At 51.8% G+C, this 21225-nt stretch overlaps 1 protein-coding gene across 1 annotated transcript; it reads right to left on the bottom strand.

The window, feature by feature from the left end:
- Window positions 1–246: 246 nt before the first annotated feature.
- On the bottom strand, window positions 247–17482 carry LOC139327980 (zinc finger protein GLI2-like). The gene is made up of 11 exons (XM_070958068.1): window positions 17280–17482; window positions 15839–16018; window positions 11932–12133; window positions 11344–11533; window positions 10499–10609; window positions 7626–7766; window positions 6020–6169; window positions 5441–5605; window positions 4652–4930; window positions 3064–3412; window positions 247–2763 (listed from the first exon to the last, which is right to left on the bottom strand). The coding sequence occupies exons 1-11, from the start codon at window positions 17359–17361 to the stop codon at window positions 620–622; spliced, it is 3993 nt and encodes a 1330-aa protein (XP_070814169.1). The 5' UTR covers window positions 17362–17482; the 3' UTR covers window positions 247–619.
- Window positions 17483–21225: the final 3743 nt, after the last annotated feature.

The following is a 21225-nucleotide window of genomic DNA, read 5'->3' as shown; positions in this document are numbered from 1 at the left end:
CGATTTTGTATTTCTTTAAAAATGTACAAATGATATTTACATTCATCCAGCAGAACAAACTGTCCAATAATGTCCAAAAGAGAAAAGTCTGTTTCTCTTCTCGCTGCCGGAGCACAACCGGCGTCTCCATGGGTTCATGATTCAGCCTCAAATCAAGCCTCTGATGACGTCACAGTTAACGTCAGTGGCATCAAACATTGGCTCGCTGAAGACTCGACTGTGAAGTCGTCCTCCAGCAGGAAGCTCAGCTCCAGTCGTTTACAGTGTAAAACCAGCTGTTGGTGATGGTACGTTCCAAACATGTCGCATCAGGTAACGACCTGGTTGAATTTACACACTTCAGATGTAATCATACGCACAACATGCATATGTGTTGGCTGAGCCAGGCACTTAGAAGACTGATGTCACTCCAGACCTGCATAACAACTGTTGTTTACATCATATTTATGAGCTAAGGCAAACAAACAAACAAAAATATGGCTTTTAATAAGTATAGAAAATGGCCATTTTAAATAATGAACAAATGAGACTGTACAAGAAAAGAAGAGTCGCCTTTTTGGCACACAATCAAATCACTGAATATTTTTTGTGCATCAGGAGTTTTGCAAACACGTTGGAGCTACGACATCAAGTCCAGGAACTTGCTCTCTTCTGCCAGAGCGGTCAGCAGCGAGCTCATGTCCCCAATGGCCATGTTCCCCGTCGCCACCGGCACAGCGGGCAACGTGACCGAGTTCCTGGGCGTCGTGAGGCGAGAGGAGCTCTGGGACAGGCTCTGGAGCAGACCTGGACTCAGCGTTCCAGACATGAGGCTGGAGTGGTCCCCGTCGTCCAGCATGCTGTCAAAGTCTATCTGCGCCTGCTCCAGTGCTGCGTTACAGTCTGCAGGTCTGGACACCTCGTGGTCGCCTGAACTGTTGGCTTCGTTTTCAAAAGGAGGAACAACCACCACAGGAGAAACAGGATGGTCCAAGTTCCCGCTGGGTTCAAATACTTGAATCTGCCCGATGTAGTACAAGGCATTGTCACCACCGCCATCGCTGCAGTGAAGTCCTAAACCACCACCACTGGATAATTTGGAGGCAACGTCCGGGTTAGCATTACTCGGGTGCCCCGAAAGGTGCCTGTTTACAGATTTAGGTGCAGTTGGTGGCTTTGGTTGGAGATGGCTCTGATTCCCAGTTTGCAAAGGATACTGGGAGGTCATGTTGCAGTTCTGCTGATCTGAAATCATGATTAGTCCATCACAGTCTTCAGTTTTAACTTGCACAGGCTGAAATCCAGCATCAGCAAAGTGCGTGTCAGCAGTGTCCATGTCCACCGGCTCCTGTTTGCACGTGGGGCTTAGCATGGCTGCTGTGGTGTTACCGTTCTTGTCATAGGGACGGATGCTTTCACTGAACCTGTACTCAGAACTCATTCCTTCATTGAGCTGCTGGAACCTCTGCTGCTGGAGGCAGTTTGCTCCTGGTTCAGCATTCATCTGTCTGGATCTCTGCTGTGTTGAGTTAACAAGGTTTTCAATCATCTGCTGGTCGGAGCTCAAATTGTTGTGAAAACATCCAAAGTTCTGGTTTTGCTGGAGGACAGCCAGGTTCCCTTGGACCTGCGGTGTGGAGATGTTCTGGCTGGCATCTAACGAGACTTTGTTCCACTGAACACTTGCATGGGCCTTGCTGCTGCTCGGTGAAGATGGACACAGGTGCTGTTGCTGCCCAGGACTTGTGCTGGAGGCCAAAACCTGACGAGATAAGTTCATGTTGGTGTTCACCATGGCCATCCTTCTCTGGTAGTACACCTGCTGCTGGAGACTGGGGGGTCCTTGGAAAATTTGTTGACTGGTTGGCACTCTGTTGGCTGTGTCTCGGTTGTCAGTGCTGAGGTCAGGCAGCAGCAGGTCCTCCTCAGAGATATCACCCGTTATCATCTCCATGGTGACATTCTCTGAGATGCTGGGAGGCCTCAGGCTGTAAGGGTAGCGGTGGGGACTACCATCTGATCTCAGGCAGCCTTGCTGGGATGAATGTTGGCGATCTGCTGCAGGAGGCGGGTGGGGCTGCATGGTCACGCCTCCACTCAGCGTGCCCATGCTGTTGTAGCGGTGCATTTGTGGCTGGCTGAGATGATCTGCAGCCACGCGTCTCACAGGGTCACTGGCTCTGCGGGGGATGTTAGACGGGACCTCATGGGGCATCAGACTCCGCGTGATGTAGCTGCTGTACTGCCTGGATGGTATTTTGGTGGTGGTGGAGGATTCTTGGGAGTCGCTGTACAGGGCTGTGTGGGTCTTCAGACACATTTGGTCCATGTATGGAAGAGGCGTAGGCGGTGCACCTCCAGTGGCAGCAGCATATTTCGCCTTCAGGCGGTAGTGCTGGGCTGGCGTCAGGCTGAGGGGGCTGGGTAAACCCCTTCCCCCATACCCTCCCGCTCCTCCGCTGCTTCCCCCACACTGGCTGGTCTGACTGGATCGACGGGAGATGTCAGCAGAGATGGGGTCATAGGAGTCGGCAGAGCTAAGGTTGCTGGGACGGTTTGCACCGAACTGCGATGCCTGGCTTGAGCGCCGACTTGAGTAGCAAGGGGAGATGCCTGAGGAGCGGCGGCTGAGGGTGTACACTGAGCTCAGGGTACTGGAGGTGCTGTCACGGCGCTCTGAAAGGTTTTCCAGCAGAGTCATTTTACCAGAGCTCAGATCACCAAAGCCAGAACCAGGGAAGGACATCAGACCACCACCCATACTTGGACTCTCCAGGAGGGACCCTGTGAAGGAACAGATGAAAATGTTGGACACTTAGTTTTTCACCAGTTCAGCAGCTTTTAGACCTTTAGTCTAAAAGCTGTTTTTCTAGATGCAGCACAATGTTTTTAGCATTGTGCTGCATCTAGCATTTAGCTAACGGGGAACATTAGCAGCTAAACAGTCAGATATTCATCTCAAGAGTTGGTGGAGACCAAAGCAGAGCAAAAAGAAGAGTGAACGTTGGTTGGCTTCTTATATTCAGAGCTAGTCGTGGAGTTTTCTGACCTCTGGGGGTCAGAAACTCAATGAACTCGACTCACCACTTGCTGGTATGGGTGGGAGCTTCGTGCCGAGGGCCGGGGGCTTTGGGTTGCTGGCCCACCGACACGAGTCCCTCACGGTCTTCAGCTTCTCCTTCTTAAGATGCTCCAGGCGTTGGCTGGTGCCGAACTGCTTTCGGAGGTGGAGACCCACCACCGCGACCCCACCGGTGGAGTCTTCACAGCCTAAGGACTCCACGAAGGGCAGGTCGTCCGGGGTGCTGAGGTCCCCCAGGCTTCCCCCGCTGTGCGCCGCCATTTCTACTCCACTGTCATTGTTGGTGGCGCTGCCAAGTGGTGATGGTTCGCTGCTACATGATGACTGACCGCCAGGGCTGGACTGATACATCTGGACAGAGCGATGGAGCAGATGGAAAGAAGAGGACGAGATAAAAAAGAGCATTGAGTGAAGCAGAAAAGACTGTTTGTCCTAAAAAAACAGTTTTTCTCAGCAGAACAAAAGTGGAACAGAGGCTAACATGGCACGAAGAACAGTGAATCATTGAATCTTTTATCCTCCCCCAGCTTAATTGTAAATAATGAGTGTTTTCTGGGATGGGGTGAAGAGGTGGGGGTGCACCACAGATTACAGGCTGTCTTAGTCTGTCTGTGAATTAGAAATGGGCAGGATGAAAGGCTGCTTGAGCCCGAGCCAGAGCGCCAGACCAATCATCACAAGATGTGATCACGTTTCTGTCTTCACAAACTCGGCTGTGAGGGTGGAGGCGTGTTGAACATGGAGGTGCTCGCAGTGATTGGCTTCAGTTTTACACCGAAAAGCCTGCGAGCTTTCTTCTCTTTCACCTGCACATCTTATATTTAACCTGAAAATCACTCTGTTGAAGAAATGATCTAATATTTTTATTGTCAGGCTCATGATTTGACATCCTCTGCACTCATTTCCTGAATATTCTGCAGCAGTCAACACGAGTCACCCTCCACATCTCTCTCTTGAACAATGCATCGCAGCGAATGAGCCCTGACCGGCCTCGCTTCACACTCTAATATATTCGCTGCTCTTGATCACAGCTTGATCGTTGGCTCTGTTTGCACAGAGCGCCAAAACCAATTCCCAGTGTTTGAATATTAATCCTGCTTTGGCTTTCATCACGTCCGGGCTCTGACGTGCGTTGATGGGTCTCCGCTGCAGGTTTAACTGGCTGTGTGAAGGATAAGTGACGTACGCGGTGTCATGGATGACATGCAGTGTGAGAGCCAGATCCTGCTGCAGCCGATGATGAAATGAAGGACTGAGTTCATACAACATCAGTTTGGTTCCAAAAGTTCAGCCCGCGGCTCATCAACGTGATTTCGTCCCTTTGTGGTCAGAATGGAGTGAATTAAACTGTAGATTTGATGGAGCAAAATGGCGTTAAAGGACGGCAACAGATGGTGTGAAAGATGGCGTAATAAGCCACAGGTGAGCTCACCTTAGCAAAGTCTGTCCGTTAGGAAAGTCAGAGGAGGGAGAGAAATGGAAAGGTGAGGACAGAGAGTTGTAGTTGTCAGAACAAAAGGCGGTAAAGTGCAGTTAGCAGGCAGCGTTAACAACCTCAGTCTGTTCCCTTCACGGCTGATCACATCTTACCACAGAGTTCTCCGCCTTGATGGATTTGACGTGCAGGTAGTCCTCCCTGCCTCTGGGGGAGCTGCTGTCTGAAATCTTGTCCTCCCTCTGGATTTTCTCTCTACTGCCCGTCTCGTTCTCGCCGTTCTCCCGGGGCGCCGGCGGCCTCGGCGGCAGCTCGCTGCGCTGCTTCTTGGTGACGTGGGCCTCCGGGCCGTGGACCGTCTTCACGTGCTTCCTGAGGGAGCTGGGGTCTGTGTAGCGCTTCGTACAGCCGGGGATCTTACATACGTAGGGTTTCTGCAGGAAATACACAGATCGATCACAGCTGGTGACTCAAACGTTCAGTTTCACAATGACCTCTGAGTCCAGACTCAACATTTCAAAGCTCTCAGTGTGATCTGAACATTTCTGAAGGGGATGCTGCAGTCGACCGATCTGAACCTGAAGGCCTGAATCAGCTCAAAGATCAATGATCATCTAAATTTCATCATTTTCCTCAAACAGAAACAAAACATCAGGATGAATTTGAAGAATGAATCACAGATTTTCCCCACAGGAGCTTTAAAACGCCTCCTCTACAGGCCAACACAAGCAAACCAACAGGAAGTGGACGCTTTGGGGAGCTGTGCCGGCGTTAGCTTTAGCATAGCATGCAGTGAGTGTGAGCGTGCAGGTGTGTGTGCATGTGTGTGTGTGTGCGTTTGTGTGTGATGGATAAGCAGCGAGGTTTCTGAAACGCTGCCAGGTTTCATTTCTACTCGCCGCCATGAGGTGGGCGGAGCTCAGTGAAGGTGGGCGGAGGTGTACCTCGTTGGAGTGGGTCCGGTTCTGGTGTTTGGCTCGGTCCGAGGCGTTGGAGAAGGCTTTGTTGCAGCCTTCGTGCTCGCAGACGTACGGTTTCTCCCCGGTGTGCGAGCGCAGGTGAGTTTTGAGGTTCTCCAGACGGGAGTAGGCCTTCGCACAGCCCTCGAACTGCAGAGGAGCAGAGAAGAAGAGCTGTTAGCCTGCTCGCTGCGACGCCTCCCGAGCCTCAGCCGTCAGACAGGAGCGTTCGTTTGTGACATCTTAACGCTTTAGACCGACATGACGTCACATGAATCAGCCTGCTGCTCATGAACCTGCAGAACTTCAGAGAGAAGTCAAAACGTGCAGCAGAATCAGAATTTTTCAACCTGGAGGTGATTTAACTCTCAATGTCTCCACAAACCAAACCACAGCTGCTGGAAGACGAATGTATTTATATAATCTGCAATGAGTAGAAGAAGAAAGACATCTTCAATCCTGCCATCCCAGGGGTGATTGTGTGTGTGTGTGTGTGTGCATGCAAGCGCCGCCTCCAGGGGCCCGTCGGGGCCCGCGGGGGCGCCGAGGCCATCCGTTACCCACCGTGCACTTGTGTGGCTTCTCCCCTGTGTGTCGGCGCATGTGAACCACCAGCATGTACTGAGCTTTGAAGGGCTTCTGCTCCCGCGAACAGTCGTCCCAGCGGCACACGAACTCCTTCTTCTCGCCGTGGATGTGGTCATTATTGATGTGCTGTGGGACACACACACGCAGAAATGAGCCTGTTCTGCAGAGAGTCGTCCACTAAGAGGCTCTCATGTTGTTCTCCGAAGGATTTCTCTGCACAAATCCGTCTCATCAGTTTAAAGCTCAGAGGACGCTGCGGCAGGAAAAGAGTTGCAGTTCTGCTAATTAGCAGCGAAGTTTCTTTATGCAGCAAATGAAAGACAGAAGAAAGAGAAACCCAAACACTGCGGACGCTTCGGATTATTAAAGCTCTGTTTCACTCAAGCACAAATGTCTTCGTCCTCTCTGTCGACTTTAATATCATATATTGAGCTACATAATGTTATTTATCTTCATCAAATTCAGTTTTTCAGTTTTCTTCCTCTCTGGTTTCTGTGTGTAATTATTTTAAACATTTTGGGAGATTGCTTTTATTCACTTCCTTTCAGTTCGCAAAGCTGGACTCGAGCCGTGCTTAGCTTAGCTTAGCTTAGCATAAAGACTGGAAACAGGTGGAAACGGCTAGCCCAGCTCTGAGCAGGAACCAAGCGACGCACAGGTTGTGTGTCATGTCTTTGAACGCGGGTTTGAGGGCGAGTCGTGCTGGAGCTACTTGTTGGAAAATAATGTCGTATTTCAGCGTTTTTGGTCTCTGAACAGGAACGCTGGGACCAAACCTGGCAACCTCGTCCTCCTCTGCATTCTGCATCACAGCGAGAGAGGAGGGAGCAGAGCGCGATCTGTCGGGTTTCCTCCATGTTTACCTTCAAATCTGAAGAGAAAACCAGCGGAGCGCCGCCAGGCCAAGGGGAGGAAGTCACCGAGTTTATGGGAGATGTGGGGAAAACGATCTCGCTGGTAACGACCTCGACCGCAGCCTCATCTGTTCACAGGGACCAAAGCATCAGGACGTGTCGGCCAGCCTTCAACACGAGCTTTAAGCTCTGTAAACGAGGCGAGGTGACGGCGAGCCGCTTCATGAGAGACAGAAAGAAGAGTGAAGTGCAACGAATGATGGACGGCAGCCCCCCGGCAGGCCCCCCAGCCCCCCGGCAGGCCCCCAGCCCCCCGGCAGGCCCCCAGCCCCCCGGCAGGCCCCCCAGCCCGGCTCTAATCCCTCACCCCGCTCCCTCTTCTCTCTGCTTCACTGCCAGCGAGGAATGTTTAAGACTCTTTAAACGGCACCGCGCTCGCTGCGATGGGAAACAACAACTGAGGACGGTTTGAGGAAGGTCCAGACGAGCATCAGCAAGAACTGAACGGACCAGGATCCAGGAACCTCAAGTCCAGCTCGGCCTGGACCTTCAGAACGCTTTCAGGAAGTGAACTTAAAGCTGGAGGCTGCTGATCTTTGCAGGCCGTTGTGTTGTTTTAGGAGGATTAAGTCTGCAGTTCGTGTGTAACTGATAGTATAACAACACACACACACACACACACACACACACACACACACACACACACACACACACACACACAGACTCACGTGGACCAGCTGGTCTTGGGTGTCGTACTCCTTGCTGCAGGCCTCCCAGTGACAGTTGGTCTCGTAGACCGCCTCCGGCTCCTGCTTGCACTCGTCTCGATCCGCATCGTCCTTCAGGTCCAGCAGGCTGCCGTGAAGGTTCTGTGGAGAACCAGATCAGACGGATCACTGGACCGGTGTGTCTCACCGTGGGGGACAGTTTAGTCCCTGAGACGCAGCTGTTGGACTCATTCTCAGCTGTTTGTTCATGATGCGAACACAAGAGGCTGTAAATTACAGAGTCCAGAGGACACGAGTCCATCGTGCTCCGCTGAAGTCAAAGAGGCTGGACTGGATTTGTTTTGACAACGTCCACCACAAACAACACGTGACCTCTGTTTACCGCCGCCGCGGCCTTTAATCAGCAGCGCGAGGCTTAACGGAGCAAACACAACGTGAGCGGCGTGTGTCTGCATGGCCGAGACAGGTGGAACTGCTCGGACGTCTCAAAATGTCCGAAACTCGCTGTCCAAAAGCACCTGAAACCTGCTCCTCCTGCTGTCCACAATGTCCACAAAGGATCACGTCTCACCTCAAAGAAAGTTTCCAAAAATGACACAAAGTTAAAAACCTTTTCACCGTTTGATGTCCCACAAAGGGAGGACGCTTTAGGGGACATGAATCACTCGTCAAAAATTTCCACTTTCCTAAATGTTTGTTATACTTTCATGAAGGATGTCCTCTCTTTCTGGACACTCGAGGACGCCTCCACTCTCTGTGCATGCCGTTACTTAAACGTCCAAACTGTCCTCAAACAGGAGCACACATGCAGAAGTGACACACAGCTTGTCCCACCCGGCTTCCTGTACGCCTCTCACACACACACACACACACACACACACACACACACACACACACACACAGTGCTGACTGCAGCATGTTTGTCCGCCCCACGCACGCTATCTTCATCAATTCTGGTGGCCCCAAGACGACGGCGCGCCCCGCCGTCCCCATGCATCAAGCCCAAAGCTGCCGCGCGATCGAGGAGGAGCCGCAAATTTGTCAAAAGAGAGAAAAAGCTCCTCAGATGACAATAAAGCCCGAAACAATATTTCATGAAAATGAAGTGCTCGGCACAGTTTACAGCGGCCGAGGAGCAGGAGGAGCGAGAGGAGCGAGAGGAGCAGGAGGAACGAGAGGAGCAGGAGGAGCGAGAGGAGCGAGAGGAGCAGGAGGAACGAGAGGAGCAGGAGGAGCGAGAGGAGGAGGAGGAACGAGAGGAGCAGGAGGAACGAGAGGAGTGAGAGGAGCAGGAGGAACGAGAGGAGGAGGAGGAACGAGAGGAATGAGAGGAGCAGGAGGAACGAGAGGAGCAGGAGGAGCGAGAGGAGGAGGAGGAACGAGAGGAGGAGGAGGAACGAGAGGAGCGAGAGGAGCAGGAGGAACGAGAGGAGCAGGAGGAGCGAGAGGAGCGAGAGGAGCAGGAGGAACGAGAGGAGTGAGAGGAGCAGGAGGAACGAGAGGAGGAGGAGGAACGAGAGGAACGAGAGGAGCAGGAGGAGTGAGAGGAGCAGGAGGAACGAGAGGAGGAGGAGGAACGAGAGGAGCAGGAGGAGCGAGAGGAGCGAGAGGAGCAGGAGGAACGAGAGGAGTGAGAGGAGCAGGAGGAACGAGAGGAGGAGGAGGAACGAGAGGAGGAGGAGGAACGAGAGGAACGAGAGGAGCAGGAGGAACGAGAGGAGCAGGAGGAGCGAGAGGAGGAGGAGGAACGAGAGGAGCAGGAGGAACGAGAGGAGTGAGAGGAGCAAGAGGAACGAGAGGAGGAGGAGGAACGAGAGGAACGAGAGGAGCAGGAGGAACGAGAGGAGCAGGAGGAGCGAGAGGAGGAGGAGGAGCGAGAGGAGCAGGAGGAGCGAGAGGAGCAGGAGGAACGAGAGGAGCGAGAGGAGGAGGAGGAGCAGGAGGAACGAGAGGAGGAGGAGGAGCAAGAGGAGCAGGAGGAACAAGAGGAGCGAGAGGAGGAGGAGGAGCAGGAGGAACGAGAGGAGCAGGAGGAGCGAGAGGAGGAGGAGGAGCGAGAGGAGCAGGAGGAGTGAGAGGAGGAGGAGGAACGAGAGGAGCGAGAGGAGGAGGAGGAGCAGGAGGAACGAGAGGAGCAGGAGGAGCGAGAGGAGGAGCGAGAGGAGGAGCTCCCATCATCGCCACTTTTTCTTTCTCCCAGACGTCTTTTAGAAGGGGGTCACCGTGGCTCCCCATCGTGGACCAGGACGCAGAGGATGACTAACGGGGGTCAAGACCTCTTTAAAGTGTCCTCGCTGTCCAGAGACGCTTCGTCTCAAAGCTCAGGTGGCCTGGACTGTCTTTAAAGTCGTCTGTCCTCTGCAGGCTCTGCTGGCCCCTGATTTTATCGCCCGTCTTAAGACACATTTTCAGTCCTTTGAACTTATCTTATTGTCCATTTGTCTTTCATACCCGTCTTCATGTGTCCTGTGATGGGACTGGAATGAACAAAATGTCCTCGCAAATCAAAACTGTCCTCTCTTAAGACAATGATCTGACTTTGAAACTTCTCTCAGATGTCCTTACATTCCAATTATGTCCCAAATGTCCAAAAGACATGTCCTATCTGACGCAAACATTACTAACTTTCCAAAAGTCCCCCCTGACTTCAGTCCACACACTGTCTTCACTGGACATTTAAAACATTAAAACACTGGAAAGAAAAATAACTGCTTAAGTTTTATTTTGAAGTATTAAGGTCCTCGTTTCCTGAACTGTCTCAGACGACAACGTTTAGCGTCAGCCGTCCTCTTTAGGGGACCTTTTTTTAATGTCCCCTTCTGAGGACGCAGAATCAGAGAAATCTGTTCTGGTGAAAGTTTCGTGTTTCGTACCGGTGAACCAGGAGACAGCGGCCTCAGTCCCTCTGCTTCGGTCTTCACCTTTGACCTTTTGGTGATCATGGGGTCGACCGTGCTGCTGACCGCCGAGTCGCCGCTGAGGTTCTGAGAGGAAAAAGACGACTCAGCGTTAAAATCTGATGCAGAAATAAACAATAAAGGACTGAAAAGCGTTTTAAAATCCAGACTCTGCAGGTTTGATTCAGGGTTGATGGTATGGAAGCCTGCAGCTGCCAATCTTAAAAGGAAAATGACTGAATCCACCTGAAATTTCCTTTTAAAATTTTATGCCAAGCTGAGTTCATGATCCGTCAGAGGCCTGAAGGCTTCGACGTGTCACCTCCACCTTTCCTGTGTTTGACCAATGAAAACAAAATGAAGCTTAAGAATAAAGTAAATAAATTTAAATCAGAGTTTTACTGAAGGGAAATAAAGTCTTTGTTGATATTTCAGTGAATGTGTGAATAAAATGTCTGAGGTCATTTGACTGACAGGATGAGAAGGAGACACCTGTTTCAGTGTCCTCAAGGACGGTGTTAGCCTGTTAGCATTTATGTCCCAGCATGCATTGTGTCTGGGTTAGTTCTCCAGAAAAGTTTTTTTTTCCAAATCTAAATTTATTTTATTTTTTTAAATTTTGACTGTTTTTGACTGTGATAGGTATTCACTTCATGTCTACCGTCTAAGTCCTGGTCCTGGTCCTGGTCCTGGTCCTGATGTGTGCTAACAGAATCCAGAATCCAGATTTGACAGATTTTTAAGTGTAAAGTTAATTAACACGACATGCTGTCTTCTGTTTATCAGGACCAGATGAGGACACGTTAAACACGTCCTCTTACCTTGGACGACAGGTCGCTGTGGGCGGAGGCGGGCAGCGAGGAGAGCCCGAGGCCCGGCTGACGGGCGGAGAAGGGGGGCGGAGGCTGGACCAGAGGCGGAGTGTGGCCGAAGGCGCTGAGCCCCCGCTGCTGGGAGAGGAGCTGCTGGTAAGCCACGGGGTTGATGGGGTGAGGGAAGGGGAAGGACGGGCTGCAAGGAGCAAAGAGGACGTGAGACGGTCAGATCCACGAGGGACGAATGGAGGACATGGGAAGGAGGAAGCAGGAGAGGAGGGAAAAGGAAGTAGAGAAGGAAAGGAGGAAGCAGGAGAGAACATAGAGGGTGTGAAAGAGAAGGAAGGAAGGAATTGAGGCGACAAAGAAGGAGACGTGTTGGAGTAGGAAAGGAGAGAAGGAAGTAGGTAGCAGGAAGCAAAATAGGAGCTATGTGAAAGAAAGGAGGCTAGGAAAGGAAACTAGGTAGCAGGGAAGGAAGTTGAGAAAGGAATGGTCAAGGTAGGAAAGAAAACAGATGAGGATGTTGGACAGGAAAAGGAAAAACTGAATGAGACTGAGACAGAGTGTGTGCTGTCTCTGCAGGTGAGTTACCTGAGGCCTCCGACCGACAGGTGTCCGTAGGAGCTGCTGGCCGCCGAGCTGGAGCGCGAGTTGTTGATGTAGGCGACCAGCGAGTTGGGCGAAGTGCGGATCATCGTCTGGAGGTCGATGCTGGCGTCCGACAGCGGCGAGATGGAAAGAGCTCTCTTCCTGCTCAGCCGGGGCGTCAGTCTGGGGCTGGAGAAGCGCGACACTGCGGACACACAGGTGAGCCGACAGGTGAGCTCTGACCACACACACGCCGTCCTGCTGCCACTAACACACACTACAGCACCACATGTGGATTCATCCGCCGCTGGAAATAGTCCCTGACAGATGAGCTCCTGAACGCCGCCGGCTTTAATGTGACAGAGGTGATAAATGCTGCACGTCCTCCGTCGTGACCCCTGTCCCCCCAAATCTGATCCGCGGACGTCTCCGCTCCCCGCGAGATGCTAAACAGTCCTAAAAGGATGATTCCTGAAATCTAACGAGTCACTCCTCGCCTCGCCGTCCTCTTTGGATCGTGTCATTTCAGGACGGAGGCGGCGTGATTGATGCTGCCGTCGCCTCCCCGCGACACGCGACCCCCACGGACGCAGAACAAGCCGATCAATGAGATTGACTCACGGCCAATACAGCGAGCGACGTGCTCGGTGAGGGACAGCGATGCTGGCAGAGGACGTTTCCGCGTCTCAGCGGGACGTTTCACGAGTTTGAGCTCACGTCATTTTGTCTCAGCTCCTCGTTTTCTGGTGCTTCGTGTCTCCTGGACGCCTAAGCCTCTGACACGGCGACCCCATTAAGATTCAGACATAACCAATCAATCTCCCCGCAATAATTCCCCGTAATCACTTCAGATAAACATCGGGCGTCCGGGTTGAGCTTCACGATGCTAAATGAGGCCAATTTACAGAGAATTGATTTGGACTGCGAGGAAACGTATGCAGAGCGATCGGATCGATCTCAGCTCAGAGTGGAAACCAGACAAAGACTCAAGACACAAACTCGTCCCCACGCCGAAACTCTGCAGCTTCCTGTTCGTCCTCGAGCTCCTTCTGATCAATTAGTCTTTAAAACGTGACGATCATTGATCCAAAGTTCAGTTTAGGATGAAACGAAACAGAAAAGAAGCAAAGATTCAGAAGCTAGAAGCAGAAAATGTTTGATGTCTGTTTGATAACGAACAGAATGAACATTTTAGTGACGATCAATCAATCAATCGACTAATTGATCCTGCTCTACTCTGCGTCTCAACTGAACAGCCACTTCTGGTGACTTTTGGGAGCCTTTTGATATGTTTTTTCTTTTAACTGTTGATTAGTTATGCTAACGAGGCTAATTTTAGCATTATCAATACAACTACAGTCAGCTTCAGCTTGTGATTGGCTGAAGCTGGAAATAATAATCTGTGTATGAGGTGATGGAGACAAGGTTTGGCCCACAGAAAGTCAAATATTCGGCGCCTCAGTCGACTCCGAGTCTCAAATGTCCCAACAAATGTCTCACTTTGTCTCACTTTGCATGAAATGAATGTGTGTGTGTGTGTGTGTGTGTGTGTGTGTGTGTGTGGTTGTAGTAGCAGAGCTAGCTAATATTGCTAATGACGTCTCCACATCATCTTATCCGAAGCTTTTTCCTCAAATATCGTTCATTAACAAATTAAAGGGGCTCTGCCCTCAGCTTCACACTGCTCCACCGCTGGTGGCGGCCATGTGCAAAGACGTAGCAGCGCGCCAGCAAAAGAACAGAAGAAGAAGAAGAGGACGGCTCGCTGGCCAACATGGATGTCAATGCAGGTTTTAAGACATTAAAGAGTTGTGTGAGGACATGTGGACCTTCATCATAACGCTTTAAACACCACGTCAGTCCCTGCAGGGCTCCACGCCGAGACAAACTGCATCTGGCGTGGATCAAAGTCTCACTTTCTGTCCCGGTCAGCGTCTTCCTACGAAGGCAGGATAAATTCTGCCTGTTTGCTTTCACTGCGGCCCGTAATGAAGGGCTAAAGGTCGTTTCTGAGAATGTCCTCCGCTACAAATCTGGTAATGGTATCTGCTTAGAGACCAGAGGAGGAGGAGGGGGACGTCTTCATCCTGGGACATATGGACTCTGAATGATGAGACAGCACGTCCACAGAAGAGAAAAACATCAACGTCCATTTCTCGAGGGACGTCTCAGCTCGGGATGTTTATTATCAAAGACGTTAGCGTGGGGGGGGGCTGTCATGGGACGCTAATTTGGACATTTAACCAGTTGAAGTTGAGATGTAGCTCAGGCTGACGGCACGGCACGGGGGAGGGAGGGGGGAGGGGGGCAGGTGTGGAGGATCAGGTGTGTTTTTTTTTTTTTGTTGGCGGTGACGACCAGCGGGCGTATTCATCTCTGTTACTTCCTCTCACCTCTGGGGAGACGTGTTTATTAATGTGCCACTTCCCCTGATAAATGGACCAATGGAAAAGCTCGGCTCGACTCACTCGCCAGCCCCCCCCCCATGATTTATATCAGCCACTGAGCGGGTGAGTGTGTGTGGAGTGATTCGGAGGGTGAATGAGTGTGTGTGTGTGTGTGTGTGTGTGTGTGTGTGTGTGCGCGTGCGCGCGTGTGTGTGTGTATGTGCGGCCCCTCGGGCTCTCGGAGTCACTGTGGTCTGTGTGTAACTGAACTGTTTGAATCCAGAAGGTTGCAGGTTCAAACGATGCCACAGCTGCAGCTAAAGACAACAGGAGGGACCGTCTGCCTCTGCCTTTGAGCAAGGCACTGCAGCGCGCTGTCCTCTTCCTCCTCAGTCTGTGCACTGCAGCTGGCGGATGAAGACGTCCAGCAGGTTCACAGAGCGACTGAAGGCGCTGCCGTTTGTTTGGGCCTCGCCGCCTGCACAGCGTTCGCTTCTGACAGCTTTAGTGAGCCCGGCTGGACGTCTTCACGCTGCTGGCAGCCTGCCGCCGCTCTCAGCGGTGTGAGTTTGGCCTCCGACGAGCCTGCACAGTCCAGGTGAAGTACTCTGATTACTCTGTTCACGCCGTGTTTCGCGGTGATCCTGTGAGACCAGACCAACAGGAAGTGCAAGGGTTTAGCGTCCGCTGACTTCCCTCTGGAGCTGGAGGGCGCGGCGCTCTCTGGCGTTCATCACCAGGACTTCCCCTCCGCCATCCGTCTCTTCTCGGACACGACTTCCCTTTTAAGGCGCAGAGCAAAGCGCCGGATCAAAGTGGGCATTTGTTCCGTGACATATACCTGCTGCGAGGCAACGTGCCCGACGCCGCAGATGTCACAATAAGTCCTGGGTGTTTATGGAAAAGTGCTGGCTCAGGGTCAGCGGGCAGGAGCGCAGCGCGGCTACCTGAAGGCGTTTGAAGCTGTTTGACATGAAAAATGTATACAGGCCTTTTTTATTTATACGCCTCTCCTGTGATCTTTGTTTCATCATCCACCCGAGAGGAATCTCATTCTCCTTAATCAGCGTCAGCTCATTGGCCGGAGCCAGGTGGGCTGCTGGGGAGGAAGCCCCCTGCCCGCTGGACGTGTTGCTTCATGTGACCTTCACTAAATAGACCTGTCCTCACACTCACCTTCCTCAGCTTCCTCCGGCCCTCCAGACGTCCGTCACAACGAGCGCCACCTCTGTAAATCTGACTCATTTTAGCCACAAAAAATCTTCTTGCCTGCAGCTCGACTTTGAACACGTTTGTCATCAAAATTCACGAAAACTACATTTTCACCTTGAAGCTGCGTTCATATATTTTTGGCCACTAGGGGGCAGAATCAGTGCAACCAGGATCACCACAGACCTCTGACAGGCCACCGCCGTGTCAGGTTCAATGATGAGTTGACATTTCGCTCTGTTTTTGGTCTCCACCAGCTCCTTTAGCCGCTAAATGCTAACTTAGCCTGAAAAGCTCTCACAGCTGTTACTCACCATCGATGGGGGTGATGTAGTCGGACAGGTGAGCCCCCGCGGCGGACCCGGCGCCCTGCATGAACAGCTCGCTGTAGGGGCTCCGGTGACTGGCCATCAGGTGGTAATACTCGGCCGGGCTCGCCCCCGGGGGGGGCGGGAGGCCGAACAACCCACGCTCCTTTAAATGCTCATGGGCCACTGCGGGGGAGAGAGGGGGAGATGGGGGGAGAGGGGGGAGAGGGATGAATTCCTGCTCCGTGCTGGCTCACTCTGAGGAGATCTGTGAATGGAGCGAGGGTGCCCGCGCCCCCCACCGCTGCTGGAGGATGAAAATGACACTGAAATGTTTCGGAGTATTAAAGTATTTTCTCCTTCGTAGTAAAACCTGGTGTACTTCAAAGTACTGCTCTGAACTCATAATTTCACCTTTTGCTTTGTGTTTGTGTGATGATGTCATTTCCTCCTCAGAGGGTTTGTGTTCAGCCGTGTGTTCGTCTCTGGGTTCGCCTGTGCTGGTGTCAATAAAGTGCTTTCAGTGTCAGGGCCAATCAGAGTGAGGCATGAATGTGCTCACTCCTCCTCTCCCTCCATCTGCTCCTGAAGACGCCGGTGAGCAAACCAAACGCCCCTCGCCCTGTAGTTAAGTGATCTTTCAGACCACATTCGGCCTCTCCGCCTAAAGGAGGGCCGATGCTGCCGCTGCCCTCATTTCTGCCTTACAGGATCAAATTTCCACCCTGAAAGACTGACGAGGAAGAGGACGATAAAGGCCGAAGATGTGGAGAATGTGTGTGTGCAGTAAAAAGATGTACGTTTAACGAACGCGATTCAAACACCGAAGCTCCAGGTGAAGACTGGACGTCATACTAACGCTAATGTCAGCTGTGGAAGGTTTATGGGGAAAACTAAAGGTCGCCTGGAACACGTAACAGCCTCCTCTCCAAACCGAGGCCTCGTCTGTCAGCGAGATATTTGCATTCCTGTACGCTTTCCTCTCGCACGGCTTCATCATGGCCACCGCTGCCGCTTATTTAAGTTTAAAAGCTTCGCCACATTAGCACTGACAGACAGGAAAAGAAGATTTATATCAGCCCCGCCACCGCGCTCCAATCTGTTATTGTAATTCAGCGCTGAGGAAAGACTTGTCATCGCGTCCTGCTCTTTTCGGGGGGGGGGGGGTTTATCGACCGCCGCAGACTTTTTTTAAAGGACCCTCTCAGTATGAAAACACCTGCAGGTCGCAACCAGCAGTCGCTTCATTCGGCTTCACTGCAGAGTTTAACTCAGCGTCCTGCTAAAAAACACAAAACGCAGCCATGATGTGACCTGAAGGTGGAAAGTTTGTGCAGCTTTGAGCCCGTTTTAAGCAGATCAGAGCAAAGAGAGACGCCACACGGACGATCAGCTGATCAGAGAAAACCAATCAGGACATGCAGAGTGAGATGAGGCGAGAGCTTACAGTCGGCAGGGCTGAGTCCTCGGGCCGCCGAGATCATGGACAGGGTGGGGCTGCCGTGCACCGAGCGCAGGTACTGCTCCATGTGGGGGCTGACGTACGGGTGAGGCGGGCTGAAGGGGGAGTCGCCGGTCGCCACGGCCGCGGGCGAGAGGCGGATCAAGGAGATGTCGGAGATGACGGGGCTGCCGGCCAGACCTGCAGGGCTGGACGAGAGGAAGGACAAACAGTCATGACGGATCACGTTTCAGTCTTCATCATCTGAGGAACATGCTCTTTATTACGGTCCTTGATTGACAGCCAAGACCGACCAACCAGTGATTACACGTCAGCTCGGTGTGCTTTGTTCAATCCATGAACACAACAACATGAAAATACACAAATATTATACAAATATGCAACACAATAATTTTTACAAGTTTCAGTTTACATGAAGGACAGCTGCTCACCCTCGTCTTCATCAGACAAACTTGAGCAAACAGAGCGTCTGCTGGGACTATTTTCAGCGGCGGATGAATCCATGTTTGGTGCTGCAGTGAGTGTGTGTGGCAGCAGGACGGTGTGTGTGTGTGTGTGTGTGTGTGTATGTGTGTGTGTGTGGAGGACCTGTCAGCGGGGACACTCACACCCTGTTCACAGTAAATGTCCTGAAGCTGGACTTTAAACCTGAAGACCACCTGAGACGCCCCCAAACTTAATCCACCTGCGAACCTGATCCGCCTCAGAGTGAGGTCACGTCTCACAGGGTTCCTCCAGCTTTTGATCAGAGGACGGGGTGACATGGAGGACGGGGTGAGACGGAGGTCGCAGAGACGCTGTGAGCTCATCTGGAGACAGGCGACACCTTCGTCCTTCTGCTCGATGACGCTCGGCGGCACAAAGGTGTCTTTGTGTTTTCAGTTTGGCTTTGTGACACCACCGTCTTCTTCGTCTTCTTCTTCTTCTTCTTCTTCTTCTTCCTCTCAGGTTGCTGGATGTGTTTGAGCCTGCAGCGACTGCAGCTTGAGTTCAGTCTTTTTGGGTTTTGTGGACAAATTCGATGACAGTCCATCAGTGAATCTTGTGATTAGTGAATTATTGATGGCACATGTGACGCCGAGCTTCATGGCCACGATGAAGGACGCTCGCTCGCTCTGACGCCTCCTTTCATTGAGGCTCGGGAGCAGATGAGGATGCTCGTACACAGTTTATTGAGGACACGTACGTCCCTGTCTGGCTGAAAAAGGAGTGTGTGGGTGTTTCTGGACCTTACTTTTACCTGCTGATGTCACCGTCCACCAAACTTTATCGAGTTTTCAAAGTCTTCACTCAGAAATGCTGGAAACTAAAAACTGGATCATGAAAGCCAGCGATTAAAAACGAAGCAGCAGCTGAGCAAGACTCTGAGTCGTGAACGCTTTAAGTTTTTAAACGTGCTGATGTCACGTTTCAGCCGTCCAACCATCAGGACAAACTTCTCTGTGGAGGAACTTTTTAAAGGCGTCGTGACAAGCGCGTGTCAGAGATGAAATGGAGTTAATTCAGGTCCAGATCTTTGCTGAGTGCAGCTCTTTGACCTGCGCCTTCATTAAAAATACACCTTCTCCATCAGCCAGCGTCCAACAAAGGCTTTACTGCCGGGCTGTTGGATTGCATCACGAGTGAGGCAATGTTTTTCTCCGTGCAGAAGATGAAGATCTGATTTTCCACCCAAAACATAATCATCCCCGCAGTGTGGCTGAATTATTAACGGCCTCATCATGTAACGCCTGCAGGTGAGCTCTGTCCGTCTTTGAATCCAGTCTGAGAGGGTTTGTTTACCATGATAACAAGCTCCTCCAACAATCACGCTCCGAGTCGTACAAAGCGCATAAATATTTCTGTCTTTACGTGCAGCCTGAACAGCTTTGTTGAGCAAACGCCTGCTCCGTAAAGGAGAGGGCACGCTTACGAGCTGACGGCGGTGAATAAGTCACGTTCACGCATTCAGAGAGACTCTGCTGCAGGTGAGCGTTCCGGGCATCGGCGCGGTGCCGCGAACGCAACGCTTGGCCTTCAGAGCAGCAGAGAAGACGGGGGGGTGGTGGGGGGGGTGTCATTAACTCATACAGCTTGTTTATGTTTGTGTGCGAAGCCATGATTTTTCCACGTGTCCACATTTTTGTGAAGTGGAACTAAGGTGGTCTCAGGTGGACGGAGGTCCAGCTCAGTCAGCTGTCCTTCTAAGTGTCACGCTGTCTGTAGGCACCTGTCCAGCCTGGACAGGACGGCGCCCCTGCAGCGTGATGTTTGATGTGCCGTCAGAGTCAGCTGACGTACTGGACTTGGATCAGCTGGTTGGACGGGTCAAACGCTGGACTTTCATCCGGTGGTTCATGTCTGTTGGCAAACCAGCAGCCTGTCTCACTCACTGGTCACTCTAAGCAAAACCGCCAGCAGCAATATCACCTGACTCAGAGTCCCTGAAGGGGTCAGGACAGGAACCACGTGTTAGAACGGCTTTCAGGCAGGAAGGCTTTGCAGGTGGCACGTTGATGCTAACAGGCTAACTTAACGAACTGAGATTCGAATGTGTTGAAACCAGAAGTGTGTGCAACTTATTTCAACCCAAACCTCAAACTTTTCCCAAACACATCCAAACTGCGTTCACCAGACGTTTATTAGCGCTCTCACTGAGCTTTATTTTGAAAGTCTAACCGGATGTTGCATATTTATTGTTGCTAACTTCGCTGTCACAGTTAGAAGGTATCCAAGTTCTTCTTCAGTGGTCTTGAAGTAGTTGTGCATTTGTTTCCAGCTCTAAGCGTCAATCCCCAACCCCTGTTAACGAGGAGTCTGACTTTACGGCCGCGTCGCGCAAAACTCTGTCACAGACACAGAAAAATGCAGCAGCTGAAGCCAGTCCAGAGCCCGAACTGAAAAAGCTGCTTTTGTCGGTTCACACCTGACCTGCAGCCGCGTCTCGTGTTGTGACTTTACCCACAAAGCCTTGAAAGCGTCGCTCTGCACGCTCCGGACCGTCGTGACCACAGGTTCAGTCAATCCTGACGATGAGGAAGCTGAGATGTCGGCGTTTCCTGAAGTGAAATTCCTTGAAATGATGAATGGCTCGAGTCGTGCCTGAGGTGTGTGGACGTGCAGCCGTTCCTCTGCGTGCATCTTCGGTGTGTTTCTTGTTGTTTGTACCTGCCGTACAGGTGTTTGTGTCTCCTTTCTCATTTGTTCTGCTTGTGTGTGTGTGTGTGCGCTGTGACACCAGAGATGAATTACAGTGTGACAGTGAGTCTCGTCTCCGGTGTCGAGCTCGGGGAGCGCTCTGATTTAGATAAATCACGCCGTCCAGCGTGTGGCTGAATAAACTCCCACTGTTGGTTTATGAGTCTGCGGCGTGAAGCGACGCCTCAAACTTAACAGGCGCCGAAACCCCTGAACGCCGTCCTGCTCGCGCAGAGGAAGAAATGACCTAGATACAAACAAACAGATCGCTGCCGCACATCACGGCCTTCTGCACCGTCCTCACAGCTGGACCGGATGCTTCATGTCAGCGTGACGATGGCGTTCCTGCCGGAGAGGAAGTGAAGCATCTCACGATCAGAGTTTGATTCATTTCTACAAATGCCATCAGCTGAAAACACTGAAAGGAGGAGACCAATCAGACTGCAGCAGGACAGGTGAAAGAAAGTCCTCCAAGACCGTCCAGGTCTTCACGCTGACCTTCATCGTCTCTGAAAACCCGACAAACGTGGAGTCAATGAAGCCAGCACCAGAGCTGCCGAGTCAGCAGAAGTTCAGGTGGAACTTTCTGGAGCCTCTGAGTGGAAACGTAACTCCTCTTTGACACGATGCGCCTCCAGACCGCCAGCAGTCAGCGGAGACGGTGCAGTCAGAGGTCTCGTCCATCAGTCGTCCTCTTGTCCATCAGCTGTCTTCTCGTCCAGCGTCTTTTTCACACGAGCTTCCTCCAGCAGAA

This window comes from Chaetodon trifascialis, chromosome 24 (assembly GCF_039877785.1).
Source record: "Chaetodon trifascialis isolate fChaTrf1 chromosome 24, fChaTrf1.hap1, whole genome shotgun sequence".
In the NCBI taxonomy this organism is placed as follows: domain Eukaryota; kingdom Metazoa; phylum Chordata; class Actinopteri; order Chaetodontiformes; family Chaetodontidae; genus Chaetodon; species Chaetodon trifascialis.
Note: the sequence above shows the minus strand (reverse complement) of the source record. Positions and strands in the feature narration are given on the sequence as shown.

Coding starts and splice junctions, on each gene's coding strand:
- LOC139327980 (XM_070958068.1), bottom strand. CDS start 17,361: ATGGAGCAGTACCTGCGCTCGGTGCACGGCAGCCCCACCCTGTCCATG. Junction 16,019..17,279: donor AGGACTCAGCCCTGCCGACT/GTAAGCTCTCGC, acceptor TCTCCCCCGCAG/TGGCCCATGAGCATTTAAAG. Junction 10,610..11,343: donor ACAGCGACCTGTCGTCCAAG/GTAAGAGGACGT, acceptor TTTTCCTCTCAG/AACCTCAGCGGCGACTCGGC.